The sequence below is a fragment of the Schistocerca cancellata genome, chromosome 2, assembly GCF_023864275.1.
Source record: "Schistocerca cancellata isolate TAMUIC-IGC-003103 chromosome 2, iqSchCanc2.1, whole genome shotgun sequence".
Taxonomy (NCBI): Eukaryota; Metazoa; Arthropoda; class Insecta; order Orthoptera; family Acrididae; genus Schistocerca; species Schistocerca cancellata.
This window is the reverse complement of record NC_064627.1, coordinates 707,658,625-707,683,982: the sequence shown is the minus strand read 5'-3', so window position 1 is coordinate 707,683,982 and position 25,358 is coordinate 707,658,625. Positions and strand designations below refer to the sequence as shown.

At 39.8% G+C, this 25,358-nt stretch overlaps 2 protein-coding genes across 3 annotated transcripts in view; one reads left to right on the top strand and one right to left on the bottom strand.

Annotated features, from left to right (window-relative positions):
- The window catches only part of LOC126162505 (venom carboxylesterase-6-like), a 189,550-nt gene extending 184,725 nt beyond the window's left edge, over positions 1-4,825 (top strand). For both annotated transcript variants that reach the window (XM_049919052.1, XM_049919053.1), the window contains exon 10: positions 4,574-4,825. In XM_049919052.1, the coding sequence (XP_049775009.1) occupies positions 4,574-4,748 (175 nt within the window). In that variant the 3' untranslated portion in view covers positions 4,749-4,825. The remainder of the gene's footprint in view (positions 1-4,573) is intronic.
- A 364-nt stretch (positions 4,826-5,189) lies between these two features.
- Positions 5,190-25,358, bottom strand: part of LOC126162504 (dynein regulatory complex subunit 6-like) — a 58,290-nt gene continuing 38,121 nt past the window's right edge. The window contains exons 4-5 of the mRNA XM_049919051.1: positions 13,998-14,211; positions 5,190-5,938 (exon numbers count right to left, since the gene is read on the bottom strand). Of these exons, the coding sequence (XP_049775008.1) occupies positions 5,648-5,938; positions 13,998-14,211 (505 nt within the window). The 3' untranslated portion in view covers positions 5,190-5,647. The remainder of the gene's footprint in view (positions 5,939-13,997; positions 14,212-25,358) is intronic.

Here is a 25,358-nt window from a genome sequence, read left to right as displayed (position 1 = left end):
GTTGCTGCCATCCAAGGAAGTTCTCCTGAATTGTTTTAATATGATATGGTTATCCGGCACGTTCCCTGACTCGTGAAGGGAGGCAATTTTGATTCCCCGGAAGGACCGAACGCATCCCAGTAGTTATCGAAGTATTGCTTTGACGAGCTGTGTTGGGAAGATGTTGGAACGCATGGTCAACCATCGCCTGGTTTGGCTGCTCGAGACCAGGCAGCTCCTTAGCCCCTCTCAGTGTGGCTTTCGGAGATGTCGTTCAACTATAGACAACTTGACCCTGCTTGAGGCAGCCATCCAGCAGGCCTTCCTACATAACCAGCATTGTCTAGGTGTATTCTTTGACATTAATAAGGCGTATGACACTACTTGGCACTGCCTTATCCTCAATCAACTCCATCAGTGTGGCTTTCGTGGCCGTCTCCCTATCTTCATTCGGTCCTTTCTTTCCCACCGCCTCTTTCAATATCGGGTTGGTAATATGCTACCTGATTTGTACGTGCAGGAGAATCGTGTTCGTCAGGGAAGCGTTTTAAGTGTCACCCTCTTTGCCGTCGCCATTAACAGTATCACGTCCACTATCTGGAGTCCTGCCCAATGCTCCTCGTTTGTGGACGATTTTGCTGTTTTCTGTTCTTCCTCCAGTCTTGTCACTGCTAGTGGGCAGTTGCAGCTTTTTTTCTGCAGAAAAATTTGTGTGTGTTCATTTTAATCGTTCTCGATGTCCTTTTACCTCCCCTGAATTGCGTCTGAGGGACACCATTCTTCCTTTTAGCGACACTGTGAGGTTCCTGGGCCTCACTTTTGATTCCAAGTTGTCGTGGTTGCCTCACCTTAAAGACCTCAAGGTGCGGACCCTGAAGGCACTGAATACTTTGAAGTGTCTGAGCCATCGGTCCTGGGAAGCAGGGGGAGCAGATCTGGCACGTCTGCTGCAATTTTATAGGGCTTTCGTCCGATCGCGTCTTGACTGTGGTTGCACCATGTATGGGTCAGCGAGGCCTTCGTATCTGAAGATTCTTGATGCAGTACACCATGAGGGTATCAGGCTGGCCACTGGTGCCTTCCGTACCAGTCCCATCCCCAGCCTGTGTGCTGAGGCAGGGGAACCGCCACTCGCCATCCGGCGGAAACTCCTCATGGTGGGACGGGTTTGTCAATTCCTTGCCTGTCTTACCTCCCCTGCGTACCCTACCGTTGCCCGACTGCATATGGAACGTCTCTTTTCCAGTCGTCCCAGGGCAACGAGACCATTTGGGATTCGTGCCAAGCATTTGCTCGAGTCCCTTGGTGTGGAGTGTGTGGCTCCCCAACTCCACGGTTTTACCCGCCGGCCTCCCTGGTTGCTCCAGAGGCCCAGCGTCCTTTTAGACTTGTTGGAGTACTGGAGGAGCTGCACTCCTGCGTTTTGTTTATACCTCCTTATTTTACGATATTTTACATCAGCACCCCGACCATGTACCAGTATTTACGGATGGATCTAATCAGGGGGACTCTGTTGGTTGTGCTGTTGTTTTCCCTGATTGAGTCGTCAATTTACGGCTTCCTGCGGTGTTTACCATCTTTGATGCCAAATTGTCTTGCGGGCAGATGAGATGTGTTCCCAGTCTTAAGTTTCTCATCTGTTCTGACTCCCTGAGTGCCCTTCAGACCATGCAACACTTGTACCCAGCGGATACGGTCGTCCAGAACATCCATGATGCCGTACTCCACCTGCAATGGCAGGGGAAGGAGGTTTCTTTCTGCTGGGTGCCGGGGCATGTGGGTATTAGGGGAAACGAACTGGTGGATGTGGCTGCCAAAGATGCATGTTCCCTTCCTCACGTTGTTGATGTGCCGTCCCCCTCCATGCTGTTACCTCCCTCTTGCGTTTTCGTGTTATGCGTCAATGGGAAGAGGAGTGGCTGGCAGTCGGTGAAAATAAGCTGCGTCTGGTCAAGGCCACCACGCGGCCATGGCGTACGTCCTACCAGTCATGCAGGCAGGATGAGGTTCTCCTCACTCGCCTCCGCATCGGGCACAGTCCCTTAATGCATGGTTTTTTACTCCAGTGGAGGACCCCCCAATCTGCAGTGCTTGTGGCGTCCAGATTACTGTCCGCCACATTTTACTTGACTGTCTTTTATTCTCTGACCAGAGGAAGGTGGTGTCTTTGCCACCGGATTTGCCCTCAATTTTGCAAGACGACGCAACGACTGTGGTTAAGGTCTTACGGTTTTGTGTCCTGCCCAATTTGTTGCCTCGGATTTTAGGGAGAGGGTTTTAATGTGCTGCTGGGTGACTGGCTGACCCAGGTTTTAGGTAAGAGGTCCGCCAGTCACAATTACCTCCTTGTTTCACTTCGGTTTCTGTTCTCTTTTCCTTGTGTTTCCTTTCCTTTTTTGGTGCATTTCTTCTCCTCTTGTTTTGCCTCTGTATGTGAGGATTTGGAACTGCATCAGGTCTGTGTCTTTTAGCCGTTTTCCTTGTTCGCTGTCCGTCTTAGTCCCTTCACCGCATGTGTTCCTGTTTTTATGCGTTTGGGCGCTGATGACCACGCTGTTTAGTGCCCGTAAACCTCAAACACACACACACACACACACACACACACACACACACACACACACACACACACACACACACCTTTAACAACTGCACCAGACCTTTAACAACTGCGCCAGGCAATTGTTGTCTTATATAGGTGTTGCCGACCGCAGTGCCGTATTCTGCCTGTTTACATCTATCTGTTCTTGAATACGCATGTCTATACCAGTTTCTCTGGTAGTTCAGTGTAATCGTGTATCCTCCGTATGGGGGCTCAATATGGTATTGTCCAGAACTCATGATATTGTGTCTGTTCATGACCGAACTGAGTACAGCTCTGTGACACAATGTAGGCAAATCAAAATAAATCCTCCTCGGGCTTTTTAATACGATATGGCAGACAATTTTGATGAATCTCCACAAAGCAAGAAAGGTCTTAAAGCAGCCATGTAGCAAAAATCTTGGCACAAATGGTCAACTGCCTGGTCTGAATCCTTGAGACCAGAAAATTGGATGCCCACTTTCACTGCAGGTTTAGGTGGTATTGTTTCACTGTGAACAAGATGGTTCTGCTTTGGCCAGTTATCTGACATGGTTTACTATACTGACAGCATTTATCAGCACTTTTTCAAGGTCATAAAAGTATATGGCATTACTAAGAGGCAAAATATACTTTGACAGTACCACTATTGCGTCTTCCATGGTCAGTGGCACACTTTATTTTAGATACCAAGTAGGTGAAGTTCTGCCAGATTTTAGTTTAAGAATATTCCCCTCTTTGCTACTGCCTTTAATGGCATAATCTGTATGTTAAAGAGTCATATGCAATTCTACTTATATGCGGATGATTTTTCTAGCTGTGTTCCTTCTAAAACACCTACTGACCAGTTTCAATTCACATTTAGGAGTGGGACAAACAGATTCTGAAAATTTACATTACCTGACTTGCAAATAAGCAATACCATTCTATGTGTTTAAAGATCCATGTGATTTGTAAGTTTTGTCTTCCATTCTAATCTGTCATAGTTATTATGTGTAACAGATCTAACAGCAGGGACTCTGAAGACATTTTAAAGTGCTTTAGTCATAGGTCTAGGGAGCACGCACGATACACCTGCTCCTAATGATTAAAGCTTTTTTGTGATACTGGCAAGATTATTGATGCACAGTGTATGGATCAGCTAGACCTACTTATCATGAGACCATCAAATACTATTCCCCCATGAGAGGATTAGACTGTTCACAGGTACTTACAGGACCAGTTCATACCTAGCATCTGCACTGAGGCCTAAGAGCTGCTATTTTACACGTGGCAGCAGCTCTTCATAGTACATTAGACTTACATATTTTTTCTGTGATTTCCCTAAATCGCTCCACGCAAATGCCGGGATCGTTCCTTTGAAAGGGCACAGCCGACTTCCTTACCTAATCCGATGAGACCGATGACCTCACAGTTTGGTCTCTTCCCCCAAAACAGCCAAACCCAACTTACATATTCTCTGCTCTTCCAGAATCGTAGACACTCTAAAGTTGTTGGTAACCATACAATGGCATTGATTTTCTTAAATTACCCAAGAGGCATGAAGTCATTTGGGATCATTGAAAACAATGATACAACACTCTTAAGTTTGAGCCTTAGTGTCCTAAGCCCAGAAATACCCTTTGCTGCAGCAGCTGCACCATTTTTTGGGATGGTAAATTAATAAATCACTGTGAAAGGAGGTGTATCCATGATTAAATCAGATCTGAAAGAGGGGGTTGGGGAGACGACTGGATGCAATGTTCAAGGACCCATATCACATTTTGCCTGTTGTGATTGAGGTAAAATATTAGAAACATAGGGTTTTGCTATCCTGTTTTAGTGACAACAGTTGACAAAATAATATTGGTGAGAAATTAAATAAGTTCAAAAATACCTTTTCCATGGGGGAGGGGGCAAAGAAAATCTCAGTGATGGAACTCAGCAATGAAATACTTTCTAACAAAATATTAGATGACAAATGCTTCCTGTCTCACTTTGATTGCCTTACTACAGTAAACAATTTTCTACTTTCAGGAATCCAACACCCAACAAGAGTGAGCAAGTACCAGTATTGTGGCCACGATACTCACATGAAGATCAGAGTTACATTTGCATAGATTCTGAGCTGTCAATAAAACATGGACTATTTAGTGAACGTATGGAATTTTGGACTCAGCTATACAAAAAGTACTGTAACACATTAACGTAATAAATAATATAGTTGATTATGCTAATATACAAAGATACCTGTATATTCAATAAATTAAAAAAAGTAATTAAAATGAATAGCTGGGTTGATTGCCTATCTGTGACTCAGCATCTCCACTTTAGGGTGAATAGAAACTTTCCTTCTCAAAATAAAAAGTGCCCTTTACTTCTTCCATTTAGCTGATTGGAGAGGTGTCAGACTAAAAATTCAAAGCTCTAGTGTTAAATTCTCAGATTTTTCCATTTTTCAGCATAGGTTTTTAAGTGGGAAATGTATCTAACTACACAATCATATGGAGCCCATGTTAAATGTAGATCCTACAAGTCTGAAGAAAGCAGGGGCATAGCTCCTCCAAGAGAACAATCAAACCAACCTTTAGGTTCAGAACAGCTTTACCTTAGTTTAACTATTGTATTGCTAAAATCTTAAAATGCATTACACTTTGGATCTGCACAATGCACATTTATTTTAAAGGCTTTTGTTCATTACACTGATTTATTCAGAACCTTACAAAATAAGATAAAAAAGAAGTTTTTACAATAGTGCAAGCAGAATAGATATATCAACAATTCACAGCCACATATACTCAATCTCTCCCTTTCAGTAAAACAGGTGTCAAAATATAGACAAGCAATACATATTTTTATTTTCGTTACAAAAAAGACAATACAAAAATAATGGCTCACTGCTCAATTTCAGTCCTTGCTTTCACACACAGCCCATTAATTAGTGTATGGGATTGTCACATAAATTTATATGAATACTGGGTAATAAATAATTATTCATTTTTATTGTTCATGAACTTGACAGATAATGCCGACATCGTTCTTAATAAGAACGAACTTTGGATCGCTTTTAGAATTCATGGATTTCATCAATCCAATAGTGAAACAGTTTATTCATTTGGCTGCTTGCTGCCACTTCTGCTTAATGTATTCAGTATCGTAGTTGAGCTCCAATTGTGGATTTGCCTTAAGCACTCTTTCACATGTTACCTCATCGAATCCATTGCAAAACTGCAGTCCTATGTAACGTAGGAATTTATTTTGCTTGATGATCTGTTCTAAGCGGTCAGGAACAACAGTCAAATAGCTTACATCGATCCATCTTAATTGATGAAGCTCCAGCAGTGGTTTCCACCATTCCTTGATGTTGTAACATCTTGACACATCTAGTACTCGCAAATCGGTCTGGAAGAACATTGTAAATCATATTTCTACGTGACAAGAAAAACAGAATCAATAGAATAAGTATAATCACACTACAGGGTACAATTTTCAGTGATTAAAAAGTTGCAAGAAATAAACAGAACATACTAATAAAATGTGATAGTTTTCAAAACTGTCAATTCCTTTTCAGAATTCATCAGTTGTTCACAGCAAAACAACTTGGATGAGGCCCACATGCATGAACCATTTATATGTCCAATAATAATTTGTTTGGTGCTTTGCTGCTTATAATTTCTCAAATTTTCCCAGCGATTTGTTATCATCTTGGGTGTGCTGCCAGTGGTCTGCATCTTACCAACATGATAGGTTAATGTTGTAGCTCAGCGTCTTCGTAAGGTGCTTACTGAGATTTGTCACTTTGCTGGCTGGGTTTTATATTTACATCTGGGCAGCATTCCCTATGCTGTACATACACCCTGTGGCTGTTTCTTGCAGAGGTATCCGTCTCTATGCATCTCCTCTTCCATTCACACGCATTCCTACTACTATCGCGACACTGTACACATTCCTTCTGTTGTTTACAATCGCTACAGTGTTCTCTCATGGCCAAATCATCCTACTGACATTCTCAATTCAGTATGCACCTGCGAGTAGGGCTTCCTGTGGCATCAGCTGCTTTCAGAGTTGCATATTATGTCTGCACATGCTGCAGCAATCTCTTATGGCAGTAGCCGCCATTCGGTGTTTCGTATTAGGTCTGTTCTCAGACTGTGTGGTGTCTGAGGTTTCAGGTGGTTGATGTCGTTTCCTATCTTGTGCGTAGCTGCTGTGGTTGTCTCCTGAAGAGATAGTTGCTGCTTGGTGTTCTGTACAAGGTCTAATCCTGTAATGAGATTCATTACTGGAGAAAGGAACTTCTTGCTGTCACTTCTGCAGTAGTTCCACAGCAAATTGCACAATGTACTGAGCTGGTATCCTGCTTTCCAACTGATCAGGTTTTCTGACATATTGTTTTCAATAGATTCATTGATGACACTGTCTCAGAATCTGGGGATTTGAGCTAGAAATCTAGTTTTGTCATAATTTATGGTGTGTTCAAGTTCCAGGCAATGTTTTGCTATTGCCTGATTTAGTGGTGTGTTGTAGCCTGGTATGTTTTTGTTTGGTGTTCCATGCATTGTATGTCCACTGTTCTGGTGGTTTGACTGATGTAAGACATACCTCATTCACAAAGTATATGAAGAAGAAGCTACTGGCCAAGCCATAACGTGCAAAGAGAGGATGGTGAGCTTACTCAGCTTCCTTCTCAGATGCAGAGAATGAGACGTGGTGACTGTATTTGCCAAAATTAAACACCATATCACATTTAAGGTGGCTAACAGGATCAAATATTGTGCCAGTATTGCTCTGGTAAAGGAAAGAATCCGTGACATGCAGCATAGACTGGATATCAACTCCAGGAAGCTACTACATCTACATCTGGATTTGACAAACAACTTAGCACCAGAGAACTGCGAACGGATGGACACTACATCATGGTCGCTGGTGCCATGCATCAAACACACATCTAGCACAGAAGAACGGGGTGCTCAGAACACTTGTACACTGAGGCAAGACACACTCCAACCCAGACAGCTTGACAACGAAGTTAGAAAATCTACAACAAGTGATCACAGACAATGGTTTTTGAATCGGGTACATCCAAAAACTGTTACATCCCATTAGATGGCCTGATACAATGGAAAAGGAACAAGAAGAAGAGACCATGAAGGTAATCTTTGTACTGTATGCAGGACTTATCTTGTGAAATGATCAGAAAAATCCTGAAGAAATACAAAACCAAAAGTGTGTTCTACATGCCCAACACTGTGGTGCTCCTTGGAACAGCCAAGAATGATCTGAGGATAAGACATCCTGCAATTTACCATATATATATTGTAAATACGGTATGTCTTACATCAGTCAATCCACCAGAACAATGGACATAAGATGCAAGGAACACCAAAGGCATAACAGACTACGACAGGTCACTCAATCAACAATAGCAGAACATTGCCTGGAACTTGAAAACACCATGAATTATGACAAAACCAAGATCCTGGCTCAAATCCCCACATTCTGGAATAGTGTCATCAATGAATCTATTGAAATCAAGCTGGTGGACAATCTGATCAACTGGAAAGCAGGATACCAGTTCAGTACAGTGTGGAGTCTGACATTGGAACTATTACAGAAACGCCATAAAAATGTTCCCTTCTCTGGTAATGAACCTCAGACGACCAAGAGTGTAATCAACAGGATCAGACCTCATATGGAGCACCAGGAACTAACAACCTCCTTGGGGGACAGCCACAGCAGTTACTGAAACTTCAGGCACCGCACAACCTACGACTAGATGGCGGCTTCCACCATATGAGAATGCTGTAGTGTATGTGGACATAATATGCAACTCCAAAAGCAGCCTGATGCCACAGGAAGCACAGCTCATAGGTACGTACCGAATTCAGAATGCCAGGAGTATGCCATGGCCATGAGAGAAATCCTTGAACAGCAGAAGGAACATCTACAGTGTCATGACAGCTAGGAATGCGTGTGGTGAGCATGTACCTAATACAGAATGCCATGGGATGGCCACCACCGTAGGGGACCACCACATTAGTATAGCACAGCCTTCGATAAAGAAAAAGAGTATAAATCAGTCGTTGATACTCAACAATGGAGAAGCATTCTTAGAACAGCAATTATTATTATCTTTGTCCCTTTGTACAAGAAGAATGAGCAAATTTATTTGTTTCATTATCTTACTGATTCTGATGTTCTAGCTGACTGATGCTAATTATTCACGGTCTGTAACTGATACAATTATGTGTAATAGTAATAGAATTTTGTTGAATATATATGAAATTAATAATTTTTTTTCTTCAGTAGCAAGTACCTATCCTGCATATGATTCAGCACGTAATAATTAAATGTTGCCTTGGCCATTTTGTGTAGGCTCATTATTGTAGCAACGCCATTGGTGACAAAAATTATGTAAGTTCCTTTAACAGTCATTTAATGCTAAAAGTATTAAAAAGAATAATCTCAATAAATTGAAAACAGCATCTTGTAATATTTTCCAATTCATATTAGACCAGAAGTACAGTTTTTTTTATTAATAGTAATTAATATCTATAAATGCTTGCAGCCACTGCACATAGGCAGCTATCCTGGAGCATCCAGCCTCACAGAAAGAATAATTAAGCATTGTTTGCATTATTTAAATGGATTATCATGTAATATTAAAAAAAAGATTTTTAATCCATCGTAAGATGGATGTCTTCACATCGGGATAAGTATGATATTTCTGGCGATAGCGCCCTGAGAAAAATTAGCTGTGGCTTTTAACAAACATAAAAGAGTACTTTCAAAACCATTTCATACAATGGGGATAATGGCACAGTTGAAACTTCCTGGCAGATTAAAACTGTGTGCCGGACCAAGACTCGAACTCGGGACCTTTGCCTTTTGCGGGCAAGTGCTCTACCAACTGAGCTGCCCAAGCATGACTCACGACCCGTCTGGGACACAGTTTTAATCTGCCAGGAAGTTTCATAACAGTGCACACTCCGCTGCAGAGTGAAAATCTCATTCTGGAATGGCACAGTTATCATTGTATGAAGCAGTATTCAATTTAATTCATTCAAAACAAAAAAAAATTACGTGATAACTGGTGCGGATGGAAGAAGGAATGCTTGGAGACAAATATGGGACCCAGTCAGCGAAGCAACCACTCCCAGCAAACACCTGACCAAGACGCCAAGTAATGATGTTGAAATATTGTATTAGGAAGGCGCAAACCACCAGCAGAACACCCAATTTTACGAGATATTTATTTCTTATGTCAGATCTGTGTGGTATCCTCCCTGTGCTTCCTCATAATTCTTCTACACAACATCCTTGTATTATACTTACCATAAATACTTTAGGATTAAAGAAGACCACTCACCAAAAAGCACTATTACATTCTACAGGAACTTTCCAACAACATTTGTATTATACTGATGTATCCCTTTGATTAATTCCCATAAATAATTTCCCGGGGAGGGGGAGGGGGGGAGGGAGTGACATGGTATTTGTCCCTTTCACAATTCTACTGTGACTCCTTTATATAAGGTCACAATCTCACTGAATTAATTGAGTTATTTCATAGTAAGTAGTAGTATTTGCAAATAAATAAAAAAAACAACTGAAACTAGTATGGTCTCAAAGTGTAACAAAACAAATGACAGATTTTCATGAGTCAACACAGCAGCAAATGTTCAGCCACATCACCCACCAGTTACTTGAGTTACACTAACTGATGGTAAGACAGATGGTTATGACATGGAAATCACTAATTAATCAAGAGTAATGACTAAAAATGAAATGGCTGAATATTTTACATCATAGCTTTTAAATAAAGCTAAATCAAAGTCAAAGATTTCAAGAAATACATTCTCAAACAACTATAAATATACCAATATAAAATATATGTGCCCAACGCAAAGCTGACTTGAGTATTCAGCAAAACTGCACTTCCTCGTCTTCTATTTAACAAGCATGAGGCCAGGAAAAACTGAGATGACAACTCCACAGAAGATGAGAAGGTAATACTAAAAAACTTGAAGCAATGACATAGGTGTGTATTGCTGAAGATCATAATGCATGGAAAAGTCTAGAGGAAGCTTTTATCTGACAACGTATATCAAACTGGCTCATGATGAAAATTTGTTTCTCTGGAGTGTAAGCAAATATCAGCAACACGTCTGCATCTACTTGGCATAAACCTAAAACTTCAACTGGTAAATCAGCTGGAAACTTTCAAATCATCCAGCTCTAATTAAACCCAACTTCTTTAAAATTAACTGTAGTTTATAGCATAGAGAAAGTTATATTCCTTGATAAGAATCTTTAACTCTGACAACCCACAATGGTCTCAATAGATATCAGATGCATCATTGATGATCTTCCTAAAGTATGCAGTGACCCAATGTTTAAGAATTCATAGCATCCAAAACAATCTTTGGACACAAAATTTTTCTTTATTCTGTGACTGGTTTCAATTTATTCGATTGTCATCAGATACAAATGAAACACTTCATAATATAGTATGTACATGAATACCTACAGCTGTCATTTTAAACTGTAAGTAGTATTTTATGATAAGCCTATTTATACAGGGTTTATCATAATTAATGGCATAAATGCATACATTTGAAAGTACATGATACTAGAGAAAAGGTCTAATAAACATGGCTCTAAAATCCATACCTTAAGAGCTACAAGCACTAAGTCATCTTTAATACTGTGAAACAAACCTCTCCAAATGCAATCTTAGTTTTCCATATTTTGGGAGGAGGTAGTATGAACCAAACTATGAGAAAATTATCTAGTAAACATGAGCTCTGAAAAGCATACCTTAAGAGCTGTGAACACTTGTTCATCTTCACTGCTGTGAAACATGGCTTTTCTATTGAACACGTGATCATGCATCTTAAGGTATGCATTTTAGAGCCCATGTTTACTGGACTTTTTCACTTCTAGTATTGTGTACTTTTAACTGTATGCATTTAGGCCATTAATTATGATACACTTTGTATTGTTCCTGCTCTGTTTTTATTATATTATTTATTAACATTATATCTGCTTATGTAGAATCTTAATTTCTTTATAATTGTTTTTGTGACACAAAAAGATAAACTGAGCATGCATGAAGCTACACCCAGCAGCCAAGCCCGCTGAACTACTTGCACTGCAGCCGCAAGCACAGTATGCCAATGGTGACCCAATAATGCAGACTATACGGTTGCATCTATTAGTATTACAATCAATTCTGTGGGAGATACTGTAGACCACAGAAAGGAAATACAGAAATTGTGGGACATCTCAGAAAATGCAAAAATAGAATTTAGAACGAATGAGACTAATAATAATGTTGGTGTACCTCATGAGTTTTTTAAAGATAATCAAATGAAAATGGAATAAATTTTTCTGAACAGTTTCCAAAGTTCAAAATGGATGGGAAGGTGCATCCAATACATCTTTATGGGTGTTCTCCAGATCATTACCAAAAAGATGGGAGGATCCAATAAAGATAGATTTCATGCTGAGTTGTTTGATCTGCGATGCAGCAAATAGGGAAAGTCCCATTCTGAAGATCGAGTTAATTAACCCAAAACATTATAATAGTTCTTGGATTAGTTGCAAGAAGTACATAGAGCGGCATCTAATGAGACTGAAGTATTTAGGATATTCAGAGAAGCCATAACAGGAATCACACTAAGTAAAAGTGTTTAAGTTTAAAAATACGGCAGATGTACCTGCATTTAGTGTAGATGACTTAGCTTTAGTAAAAGGTGTCCATCATAGTTCTAATGTAAATAAAGAGACAAGTAAGGTCTTTCCATGGTATTGGGGAGTTTTTAAAGTAGTAGGAATACCAGATGCTAAGGCACTGTTCTTGGTTGACTCAGGTACAGACCAGGAAAAGGGACTATACAATTTTGATACGTTTCAAAAATATATACCCCAGGAAAAATTGCACACTTCACAAATTTGGCAGAATAATGCCCATTGGAAGCGTTTCTTATATGTAAAGTATTTCTTATATGTAAACTGAAGGTGGAGAGGGGGAGAAAGGAAAGGAAAAGAAGGGGATCACTGCTGTGAGTTGGATCAGGACATTATGCAGAATCAGCAGCGATTAGTGAAAACCTGTACTGGACCGAGATTCAAACCTGGGATTTCCTACTTATTAGGCTGGTGCATTAACCACTGCGCCACCCAGGCTACAGCGTTACTGCAACTGTGCAGACTATCTCGGTACACCTCATGGCCAATTCAGACTCTCACTGAGCACAACCTATCCACAGTCCCATTTCCTCCATGTTCGCTTCTCTGAGATTCCTGCAGGAGGTTGGACATATTTGTGCAGTCACACTGAAGAAGCTGAATCCATTGCCCAGCTAGGTGAATCAATTACATGAATGTGTGGTGTGTGTTCTTTGGACATGTCTGAAAGAACATACACCAAGCAGAATCTGCAGCTGTGATACATTATAAGTAAATTGAAGGTAGAGAGAGGAAGAAATGAAAGGAAAGGGAGGGGAGGAGATCACTGCTGTCAGGGAATCACTGCCATCAGCTGGATTGGGACTTTAGTGTAATAAGTGGCGATGAGTGAAAATGTGTACCGGACCGGGATTTGAAAGCAGGATATCCTGCTTACTAGGCCGGTGTGTTAACCACTGCGCAGTGGTTTGATAAAATAACTGATATTGGAGAAAACAAAATAGAGTTACCTCAACTATCCTGGCAGGTTTTATTGTCTATTTACCACATAATGTATCTCAAGATGGAGACCTTATGTTTTGTTATTAATAAAGTAATTTTGTACTTACCTGTTATCATCAAACTGTTACTAGTGATGCCATATTATCATTTAAAATATGAAACCTTGCTTGTGGTGATAGACTGATCTGTAGTGTAGATGAAGATCTAGGTTAGGACAGAAAGTGAGTTTGTTGTATGTTGATGAAGACAACAAAAGTCAATACAAAATCTTGGTTGTGTTGAGAGACTGCACTGTAGCATTCTCTGAGGTTTTGGGTGGATTACGAGCTGACAGTTTGGGTGTGAATTTGTGTAAAATTTTAACTGTGGAGATAGATTGCTCTGTAAGCAAGAGTGAGATCAGCTTGGTGCAATGAGCAAACAAAGTGGCTTGAACAAGCTGAAAACCAGAATTGCGCCATTGAGCTTACTGTTGACCATCCATCTGCTATTTCAGCTAATTTTATTCATATTTATGTCAATTATCCCCAGAAAATAATGTGTTTCCCTGAGTACATGACTTGCTTACACACTGACTCATAGTAATGTAAGGATGTAATCCCATTACCTTTACTTTTCACATAATTGAAGGAAATCATCTCTTAATATGTCACTAGCTCCTCAAAATCAGCTGCTATCTCCTATCTTATTCCCTTGGTGTCCATGACAGATGTTACAGAAATTATGGAGGAAAATTTACATAAAAGTGCTTTAACTGTGAACATACCAATCCAGCTAGAGGATGAAGTGCATTTTCTTCCAAGGTAAGGCAGGCACATAAGCGCAGTTCTTGTAGCTTTGGGCATCTCTGCACCACCTCAATGAGAGAAGTGTCTGTCAGTTTGCCACAAGAAGAGAGATTTATCGAAAGTAGTGGTAAGGGGTCTGGTTCTGTGGCACTCAAAGCAACAACCAGATCTGTATCCTCAATCTGCCTGCACCTGAAACAAATATTACAAGTTTATAAGAACTTTATGTCACAGTCCTTAGATGAAATCTACACCGATAAGATATGAACATTGCAGGTTAATAAAGGAGCTATATTATAATGCCCATTATCGTAACATTAAAAATTCAGACTTTTCATCTTCTCTGTGCGAATTAAAAATGCTCTGATTTGTGAGGTAAACATTTGACCTCTAACTCTTCAGTTTTGGAGAAATCAAACTCCTTTCACTCTGACCAATTGTATGTTAACAGGCCACAAGACTGTGACATTCTTAGAAGTTATATTAGCCACCTGAGTTAACAGTCACATGCAGAATAAGTGAGAAACAAGTTCTCAGTCTACTTCATCGCAACATAATCATCAGGACTAGATGTATGGCACACTCCACTTCCAGTCATACAGATTCCCGTGGTCAGTTTCTAGTAGCACCACCTCAAATCACATTAAGCTACTGATAATCTGTCATTGACATCATAATATGAATGACAAGGGTCGCTGTCAGCTAGCTTGGTTTGTGGGTAGGCAGGCAAAAGTGTAGAAGAACATTAAGCAATTTAATGTCATGACATCAACAAATGGTCAGCTCTTCCAGCTGGAGCCATCTCCTCATTATGGCGCAAACGAGCTACCAGCCAAAATTGTTACTTCTGCTAGCACATCTCTGGGCTCAGTGACTAGTAAAAGGAAAGTCTTTGATAACAGTCACTGGACCAATGCTAAGGCTTTATTTACAAAGATATAACTTACCTGATTTCTTTGGGACATGTTCTTTGCGGGTGGGGAGGGAGGGTGTTTATATCAAAAGTTGTTTCATCCAATAGTACTGAAATATCAAAACACTGTAACAGAACAAAAATATGAGAAATGTACAAGCATGTTTAAATTTTTAAGGAAAAGACATGTAATTATGGTCCTCAACATTTCAAAATACATAATTTTACTATCCACAGTACTAGATTGATAACTTTGCTGGTGCATGTGTGCACACCTTCTAACGGTCTTCGGACGACAGGAGAGACAGTGTGGTACTGAGGTGCAAGACTCACACATCTCTCGCAGTTGACTCACGTATTGTGTGCAGCCGATCTTCTCAGGTCAGATGGCTGCGTCAATCTTCACAAACTCTTCTTTTCAGAAGAATCTAGCTGGTTAAGGGAATTTCAAAATAGACATCTTTTCTACTTTTGAAATGATTCTGTACTCTCAGGATACTTTTGTTCAACTGTGTTATATTTTCATCTCCACAATAAAACAACTTCACAAGATTTACACAAGCGTTCAACTCTCACGAGTCAACCCCGTCTTGGACCTTTAGGAACTAGCAAATACAATTACGTGTTTGGTTTAATAACCACTATAAAACCAAGTCCAGCACCTGAAAGTCAAATGTAAATGTCTTTATCTCAATACATAATTCATTTGTTCACAACAATACAATCGTTATACCATCAAGGAATTGAGCATGCTTGCTCCTTGTATTGGCCCTACAGCTTCTCAGGCGCGCGCTGCAAACACTTGTCCGCACCGATCGACCGTCACTATTAGCGTATTCTCCTGATATGTGTCCATCCCACACACACACACACACACACACATACACACACACAGAAACCAGCGGCGAGGTAGACACACCCACATCTCCACTCTCTCACCTTCATACTTAAAATATCGGGTGTTCGAGACGGGGGAAAGCCAAGTGTGTCTAGAATTTACACCGAAATTCTCAAGGCACTATATATTCCTCCCCTTAGCTCGAAAACGCGATATTTTATACATATTCATTATGTACAATTACACAAGATAATTCTTTATCTTTTAACAATGTCTCATTCTACTAATAACCGTGCACATTTTACCACAATTATAATACATGACTCTTTCAATCCATATTGGAGTTAGCTCTGTTTTCTATTTCTCTTACAATCATAAATTACAAGTGTACATAACTCATGAGTACTCTGCTGCTTCATTTTTATTTCCCATACTACTTTTTCTAAGTGTGTACTTATTCATTATCTATTGTAATCAATCTGGAGGAACTCAGGGTAGAATAAAAGTGTTCTGTTCTTGGATATTTGCAAACCTGAAACTTAATTTGTGCATAGAACTCAAACTCACCATACTCATCCCTTTAAACGTGTGACCTCTGTCACAATACTGCCCTTTTCCCCTTTAGGAACAGTACCTATACCTGGTATCTGTTGAGAGGCCAGACAAACATGTGGTTCCTGAAGAGGGGCAGCAGCCTTTTCAGTAGTTGCAGGGGCAACAGTCTGGATGATTGACTGATCTGGCCTTGTAACATTAACCAAAACGGCCTTGCTGTGCTGGTACTGCGAACGGCTGAAAGCAAGGGGAAACTACAGCCGTAATTTTTCCCGAGGACATGCAGCTCTACTGTATGATTAAATGATGATGGCATCCTCTTGGGTAAAATATTCCGGAGGTAAAATAGTCCCCCATTCGGATCTCCGGGCGGGGACTACTCAAGAGGACGTCGTTATCAGGAGAAAGAAAACTGGCGTTCTACGGATCGGAGCGTGGAATGTCAGATCACTTAATCGGGCAGGTAGGTTAGAAAATTTAAAAAGGGAGATGGATAGGTTAAAGTTAGATATAGTGGGAATTAGGGAAGTTCGGTGGCAGGAGGAACAAGACTTTTGGTCAGGTGATTACAGGGTTATAAATACAAAATCAAATAGGGGTAATGCAGGAGTAGGTTTAATAATGAATAAAAAAATAGGAGTGCGGGTTAGCTACTACAAACAGCATAGTGAACACATTATTGTGGCCAAGATAGACACAAAGCCCATGCCTACTACAGTAGTACAAGTTTATATGCCAACTACCTCTGCAGATGATGAAGAAATAGATGAAATGTATGACGAGATAAAAGAAATTATTCAGGTAGTGAAGGGAGACGAAAATTTAATAGTGATGGGTGACTGGAATTCGTCAGTAGGAAAAGGGAGAGAAGGAAACATAGTAGGTGAATATGGATTGGGGCGAAGGAATGAAAGAGGAAGCCGCCTTGTAGAATTTTGCACAGAGCATAACTTAATCATAGCTAACACTTGGTTCAAGAATCATGAAAGGAGGCTGTATACATGGAAGAAGCCTGGAGATACTGACAGGTTTCAGATAGATTATATAATGGTAAGACAGAGATTTAGGAACCAGGTATTAAATTGTAAGACATTTCCTGGGGCAGATGTAGATTCTGACCACAATCTATTGGTTATGAACTGCAGATTGAAACTGAAGAAACTGCAAAAATGTGGGAATTTAAGGAGATGGGACCTGGATAAACTGAAAGTACCAGAGGTTGTAGAGAGTTTCAGGGAGAGCATTAGGGAACAATTGACAGGGATGGGGGAAAGAAATACAGTAGAAGAAGAATGGGTAGCTCTGAGGGATGAAGTGGTGAAGGCAGCAGACGATCAAGTAGGTAAAAAGATGCGGGCTAATAGAAATCCTTGGATAACAGAAGAAATATTGAATTTAATTGATGAAAGGAGAAAATATAAAAATGCAGTAAATGAAGCAGGCAAAAAGGAATATAAACGTCTCAAAAATGAAATCGACAGGAAGTGTAAAATGGCTAAGCAGGTATGGCTAGAGGACAAATGTAAGGATGTAGAGGCTTGTCTCACTAGGGGTAAGATAGATACTGCCTACAGGAAAATTAAAGAGATCTTTGGAGATAAGAGAACCACTTATATGAACATCAAGAGCTCAGATGGAAACCCAGTTCTAAGCAAAGAAGGGAAAGCAGAAAGGTGGAAGGAGTATATAGAGGGTCTATACAAGGGCGATGTACTTGAGGACAATATTATGGAAATGGAAGAGGATGTAGATGAAGATGAAATGGGAGATACGATACTGCGTGAAGAGTTTGACAGAATCCTGAAAGACCTGAGTCGAAACAAGGCCCCCGGAGTAGACAACATTCCATTAGAACTACTGTCAACCTTGGGAGAGCCAGTCCTGACAAAACTCTACCATCTGGTGAGCAAGATGTATGAAACAGGCGAAATACCCTCAGACGTCAAGAAGAATATAATCATTCCAATCCCAAAGGAAGCAGGTGTTGACAGATGTGAAAGTTACCGAACTATCAGTTTAATAAGTCACAGCTGCAAAATACTAACGGGAATTCTTTACAGACGAATGGAAAAACTAGTAGAAGCCGACCTCGGGGAAGATCAGTTTGGATTCCGTAGAAATGTTGGAACACGTGAGGCAATACTGACCTTACGACTTATCTTGGAAGAAAGATTAAGAAAAGGCAAACCTACGTTTCTAGCATTTGTAGACTTAGAGAAAGCTTTTGACAATGTTGACTGGAATACTCTCTTTCAAATTCTGAAGGTGGTAGGGGTAAAATACAGGGAGCGAAAGGCTATTTACAATTTGTACAGAAACCAGATGGCAGTTATAAGAGTCGAGGGGCATGAAAGGGAAGCAGTGGTTGGGAAAGGAGTGAGACAGGGTTGTAGCCTCTCCCCGATGTTATTCAATCTGTATATTGAGCAAGCAGTAAAGGAAACAAAAGAAAAATTCGGAGTAGGTATTAAAATTCATGGAGAAGAAGTAAAAACTTTGAGGTTCGCCGATGACATTGTAATTCTGTCAGAGACAGCAAAGGACTTGGAAGAGCAGTTGAACGGAATGGACAGTGTCTTGAAAGGAGGATATAAGATGAACATCAACAAAAGCAAAACGAGGATAATGGAATGTAGTCAAATTAAGTCGGGTGATGCTGAGGGAATTAGATCAGGAAATGAGACACTTAAAGTAGTAAAGGAGTTTTGCTATTTAGGGAGTAAAATAACCGATGATGGTCGAAGTAGAGAGGATATAAAATGTAGACTGGCAATGGCAAGGAAAGCGTTTCTGAAGAAGAGAAATTTGTTAACATCGAATATAGATTTAGGTGTCAGGAAGTCGTTTCTGAAAGTATTTGTATGGAGTGTAGCCATGTATGGAAGTGAGACATGGACGATAACTAGTTTGGACAAGAAGAGAATAGAAGCTTTCGAAATGTGGTGCTACAGAAGAATGCTGAAGATAAGGTGGGTAGATCACGTAACTAATGAGGAGGTATTGAATAGGATTGGGGAGAAGAGAAGTTTGTGGCACAACTTGACTAGAAGAAGGGATCGGTTGGTAGGACATGTTCTGAGGCATCGAGGGATCACAAATTTAGCATTGGAGGGCAGCGTGGAGGGTAAAAATCGTAGAGGGAGACCAAGAGATCAATACACTAAGCAGATTCAGAAGGATGTAGGTTGCAGTAGGTACTGGGAGATGAAGAAGCTTGCACAGGATAGAGTAGCATGGAGAGCTGCATCAAACCAGTCTCAGGACTGAAGACCACAACAACAACAACAACCTATACCTTACATGGGTTGGTCCTAGGAGTACCCTTTCTCCTTCTGTTTTGGTAGGTGTGCCCCTTTCTCATTACTGTCCTCCTATGGTACAGGTCAATCCCCTTCTTGATGCTCCTGTCCATGCAGTATAGGTCAGCCTTTCATAGTTCTGCCTATCTGCCCTTTTTCTCACACACCAAATGTCGAGTGCGCCCTACATATCCTTCTTGAATAGGCCTCCTGGTTCATTGCCCTAGCAAACATCTTCATGTATACTAAAATATTCTCTGGTAAAATTACGAAAAAATGGTTTAAACAGCTCTGAGCACTATGGGACTTAACATCTGAGGTCATCAGTCCCCTAGACTTAGAACTACTTAAACCTAACTAACTGAAGGACATCACACACATCCATGCCCGAAGCAGGATTTGAACCTGTGATCGCAGCAGCAGCGCGGTTCCCGACTGAAATGCCTAGAACCGATCGGCCACTGTGACCGGCTCATTACAAATCTACTTTACACTCATCTTCAACTTTCTAATACTCCATCTTATACCCTAGAGTCCACTTTCATTCCTCACTTTTACTATATAGACAGACATAACGTCCACCATAGAAAATGCTATGTCTACCTGTATTTACCAACTCCCAGTAGATACTATACCTTTTCTCAAAGGACTAGCATGGCGCACACGTAAATATATATTCGAGATCGACAAAATAAAAGATGCAGAACTGTCACCAATAAGAACAATAATCATAATAGTTCTTACACATCGGTACTTACATATATGTGATGAGGAACAGTCACCGCGAACAACAATGCGTGCATATTTCTCTATGTGTTCATATTTTCCCCCTACAACACTTAACGGTTGTCACAACATTTCAATCTGTACTTTGCCTGTTTGCGTCTTCGTATTATGTTATGTGTATGATTAAGTGTGTGTGTGTGTGTATCCGGATTCTTCGGTCGACTTATGTGAAATAAGTTGAAGGTTATAATGAACCACGGAAATTGAGAAGGACTTTAATGATAGAAGTAAATGCATATGGAAAGAGGGAAGGATAGATAGGAACTCAATAGAGAAGTAAGAAAGGAAAAAGTAGAGACGGTTGCTAAAATTGAAGAAGTGAAAGAAGATAGCCCCAAAGACAGGAAACCCTTCCCACCCCCCTTCCCCAGGATCCCTACTTCGCAGGTACTTGAGTGAGAAGACGGAGGAGGTATGATGTTAAATGTCTCTTACAGAATGGACATTCTCACCTTCACCTTTGAAGCCCCCGAAGTGAAATCTTAGCAACACCTACTGAACGGAAAATGGTGAAGAATCAGTTACACTTGTCTGCAAGGGTTGTCTGAAAGGTGGGATATGTGATTAGTGTTAGTCATGCTTGTACTTATACTACTCACCCCTTCCGAAAGTGATATAAACCCTTCCCTTTACATTACATCTCACAAAAGGTATAAAATATTCTATACAAGTAGAAAATTATACACTACAATAATACAGTTGTTTAGTCATTCACTTTACACTATGTTTCATACACACATGAAGTACTCTCTTCAGTTCCTGATATCTAGATGTTACTTTGTTTGAATAGTACCCTGATATTACCTTTATACTAGTACTATATTCTATTCGTCTCATTTCATGTCTAGAGATTACTGTTCATCTGTGATTCTCTTAAATTGGTCTTAATCTTGTAGTCATACTCGGTTTCAAAATTTTAGGATAATTAAAGAATTCAAGAATAGGTTACAGAATAGTTTAAAAATTGCAGGGAATCCGGTGCAGCAAAACTAAGTTTGATGAAACACCGAAAACAACTAGGGATCCGACGGCTGTCACTCCGCCCTTTAACACAGAACGTTAACGTCCATGGGGGATATACAACTTTGTCTTTTACAATGTATTTTCCTTTTTCTGATCCCATTAGAGGGTCCACTAAACTAAGGCTTTGGGATGTACCACCGTTTTCACTCGGTAAGGTCCCTCATACTTTTGAAAAAATTTGTGTGTTTCTTTCTTCAGGGCTGAGCTCTGGAGATGCCGTTTTACTAAGACTAGGTTATTAACATTATACTTAGGTTCGACAGCCTTCTCATTATATTTACACTCTCATTGTTGTGCTCTTTCAACCAAGTTCTTAGAAACTATTGTTTGATTAAGTTGGTAATCAACAGTAGGTCGTTCCAGCGAAGTAAAATATTTAATACGGGGTTCTTCCACAAAGGGTTTACTTATTACTTCCAAAAGAGTTAATCCAGTTGATAAATGTGGTAATTCATTTAAAATAAGCTCGAAGTCTTTAACTTTCATTGCCCATGATGAATGTTTTTCATGGCAGTAAGTACGGCATAATTTTCTAATTTCTTTCATAACCCTTTCACACGGGTTAGAAGACTATTTAGAGTTGGAGATTAATGCCTGACGAATATCATCCCATGCTAAGAATTCTTTAAAGTCGTTACCAACAAATTGTGGTCCATTATCAGAGAAGAATCATTTTAGTTTGCCCACCTCAAGAAAGTATTGTTGCAGACAGTGTGTCACTGTTGGTGTATTTGCTTTCTTAATAGGATACAACTTAACATACTTAAACCAACATTCTATGAGAACAAAAATGTATGCCACCACTCCTTTTCTTTGCGGAATTGGTCCGAAGAAGTCCGCTGCTGTAAGATCATGTAATGCCTTAGGGATGACTGGATACATTTTGTATCTAACATGAGTGTTACTCTCTTACTTTCTGACAAGTTTCACAAGTTCTAACTAAAGATGCTATCTTATGTCCCAACTTTTTAAAATAACAGAACTTGTTCATGTGGGCTATACACTTTTTTTGTTCCAATGTGTCCATACCCTGTATGGACATACCACACAATATTATCCTCCATCAACTTCGGGATGCATAACGCCACCGTCGAGAGGTTATACTATCTCTCCAAATTAAATTATACTATCTCTCCAAATTAAATTATTCCCTATAACTTTCCATTTCTCTGCTTGATTAGGAGGTAAAGACTTTCTAATACACATGGTATATATCTCTGTAAAATAGGTATCATGACAGATGTTGTCAGTTGTTCTTTGAGCCATTTCTTGTACCCTGTTGTGCGGATATTCTATTGTCATAAAATTAATCGCAAAAATTACATCGGGTCCTTCTGTACATTTTAAGTCTTTCAAGTCTACAGGTAATCTAGACAAAGCATCAGGTACAATATTTTCAGAACCTTTTACGTACTGTATCCTAATGTCATACTCCTGTAAGACTAACATACATTGCATTAATCTACTACGCAACAATTGACTGTTCATAAAGAAGAATAGTGCTTGATGATCCTTATATACATGGATTTCTGAACCACAAATTAGTGTTTGGAATTTTTGTTTACTCCACACTACAGCTGATAGTTCTTTTTCTGTTGCTGTATACTTTAACTCATGTTTGTTGAGACTCCGGCTAGCAAAAGTTACAGATCTGTGACTAGTGGTCTCCAGAGCCCACTCTCCTTGAAAAAGTTCTGCTGCTATACTGTAGTTGGAAGTGTTTGTTGCTTCAAATGGTTCACTCATAATCGGATGGTGTAACATAGGTGATTCTACTAATGCTTTTTTCACATTTTCAAACGTGTCATTGGACTCTTGGTCCCAAACCCCTCCGTAATTAACACAAAAGTCTCGGGTCGTTCAGTTCCTGACTTTGTGTATACTGTCTACAATACCTGGGCATTCCAATAAATCCCTCCAATTATCTTATGTTTCTAGGAGATGGACATTCCTTAATAGCCTTTATGCGATCTGGATCTGGTCTAATTCCCTGCACTCCGAAGTTATGCCCTAAAAACTTAAGCTCTTGCCTCGCAAAGTTTGACTTGGATAGTTTTACTATAATACCATTTTCTTTAAAGCTCCTCAGGATTTCCCTTAGGATTATACTATTTTCTTCCTATGTAGTGAATATAATAAGGATATTGCCCACATGTATTATTAAGTTTCTTAACAATTCCCTTCCTAACGCCTCATCCAGTACGTATAAAAATGGATACCGAGATATTTAGTGCAAATGGTAAGACATTAAAATGAATGATTGCCCATCAAATAGAAATGCTGTATACTTCTTTGAATCAGGGTGAAACTGAATTTGCCAATACCCAGCAGTCAGGTCTATCATGCTAAAATACTGTGCTTTTTCAAATATGGACAGTAATTCCTTGATACTAATTGGTCTGTCTCGTTCCGTCTCTATGTGTTTATTCAAGTGCGTGTGTCTAGCACTAACTGCACACCCCCTGTAGCCTTTTTTACCACCACTAAAGGGTTATTCATAACACTCATACTACGTTCTATTATTTTACTGGAAATTATCTTATCTATTTCTTCTTTAACCACCTCTTTCAAGCTCACTGGTATTGGATAAGGTTTACAGAAAAATTATCTTTGATCTTAAATTTACAAACGTAGTCACTAATACTAACCAGACTATCAGAAAATACCATTTCATATTCCAATAGAATTTTAGCTAAATCCAATTTCTAGTTGTTGGTTACAATTGAGGATTCACTTACTTTATTTTGTATATCAGCTCGATGTGATGCATGACTTAAGTTTTCAATTTCTGGTGATAACTGCGCTGTCACTGTTAATCGTAAACGCTGATTCTCAGTTATTTGTTTACTATTATGGGGGTCAGACACAAACTTTAAACAATATTTATCGTCACCTAGTCCAGAATAAAGACAACTGTCCTCAAAATTCAATATGATGTTAGATTCTGATAGCCAGTCTAGACCAAGCAACACATCCCGATGGATATTTTCCACTACTAAAAGTGTCTGGTGAAATGGGACATTCCCAATGATGCAGTTCACCTGGGTTTTGTGTCTCACAACTTTACTTTTGGTCCCAGTAATACCTACTATGTGCACTCCTGTTACCGGTAATAGAACTAAGTTATGTTTAGTTTTTAATGTATTAAAAAAATCATTAGAAATAAGTGACACTTCACTACCAGAATTAATAAATATGTTAACTTCAAAACCTTCTACCCTTCCACTATAATTGGTTGTGGATTAACGGTAGTTAAGCTAGGTTCTTCTAGCAACAACCATTCTTTGGTCGGTACTTTATGTGTATAGCTAACATATTTATTATGAGCTAGGCCTCCTAACTTATTTCAAGACCTGGACCCCAGCCCTGGATCCATATTTCAAAAAGTTTTCCTCATTGTTTGTAATTACTGGTTGGTTGCTACTAGGTACAAATACCTGCAACGTCGTTGTTGTTGTTGTGGTCTTCAGTCCGGAGACTGGTTTGATGCAGCTCTCCATGCTACTCTATCCTGTGCAAGCTTCTTCATCTCCCAGTACTTACTGCAGCCGACATCCTTCTGAATCTGCTTAGTGTATTCATCTCTTGGTCTCTCTCTACGATTTTTACCCTCCACGCTGCCCTCCAATGCTAAATTTGTGATCCCTTGATGCCTCAGAACATATCCTACCAACCGATCCCTTCTTCTAGTTGAGTTGTGCCACAAACTCCTTTTCTCCCCAATTCTATTCAATACCTCATCATTAGTTATGATATCTACCCATCTAATCTTCAGCATTCTTCTGTAGCACCACATTTTGAAAGCTTCTATTCTCTTCTTGTCTAAAATATTTATCGTTCATGTTTCACTTCCATACATGGCTACACTCCATACAAATACTTTCAGAAACGACTTCCTGATACTTAAATCTATACTTGATGTTAT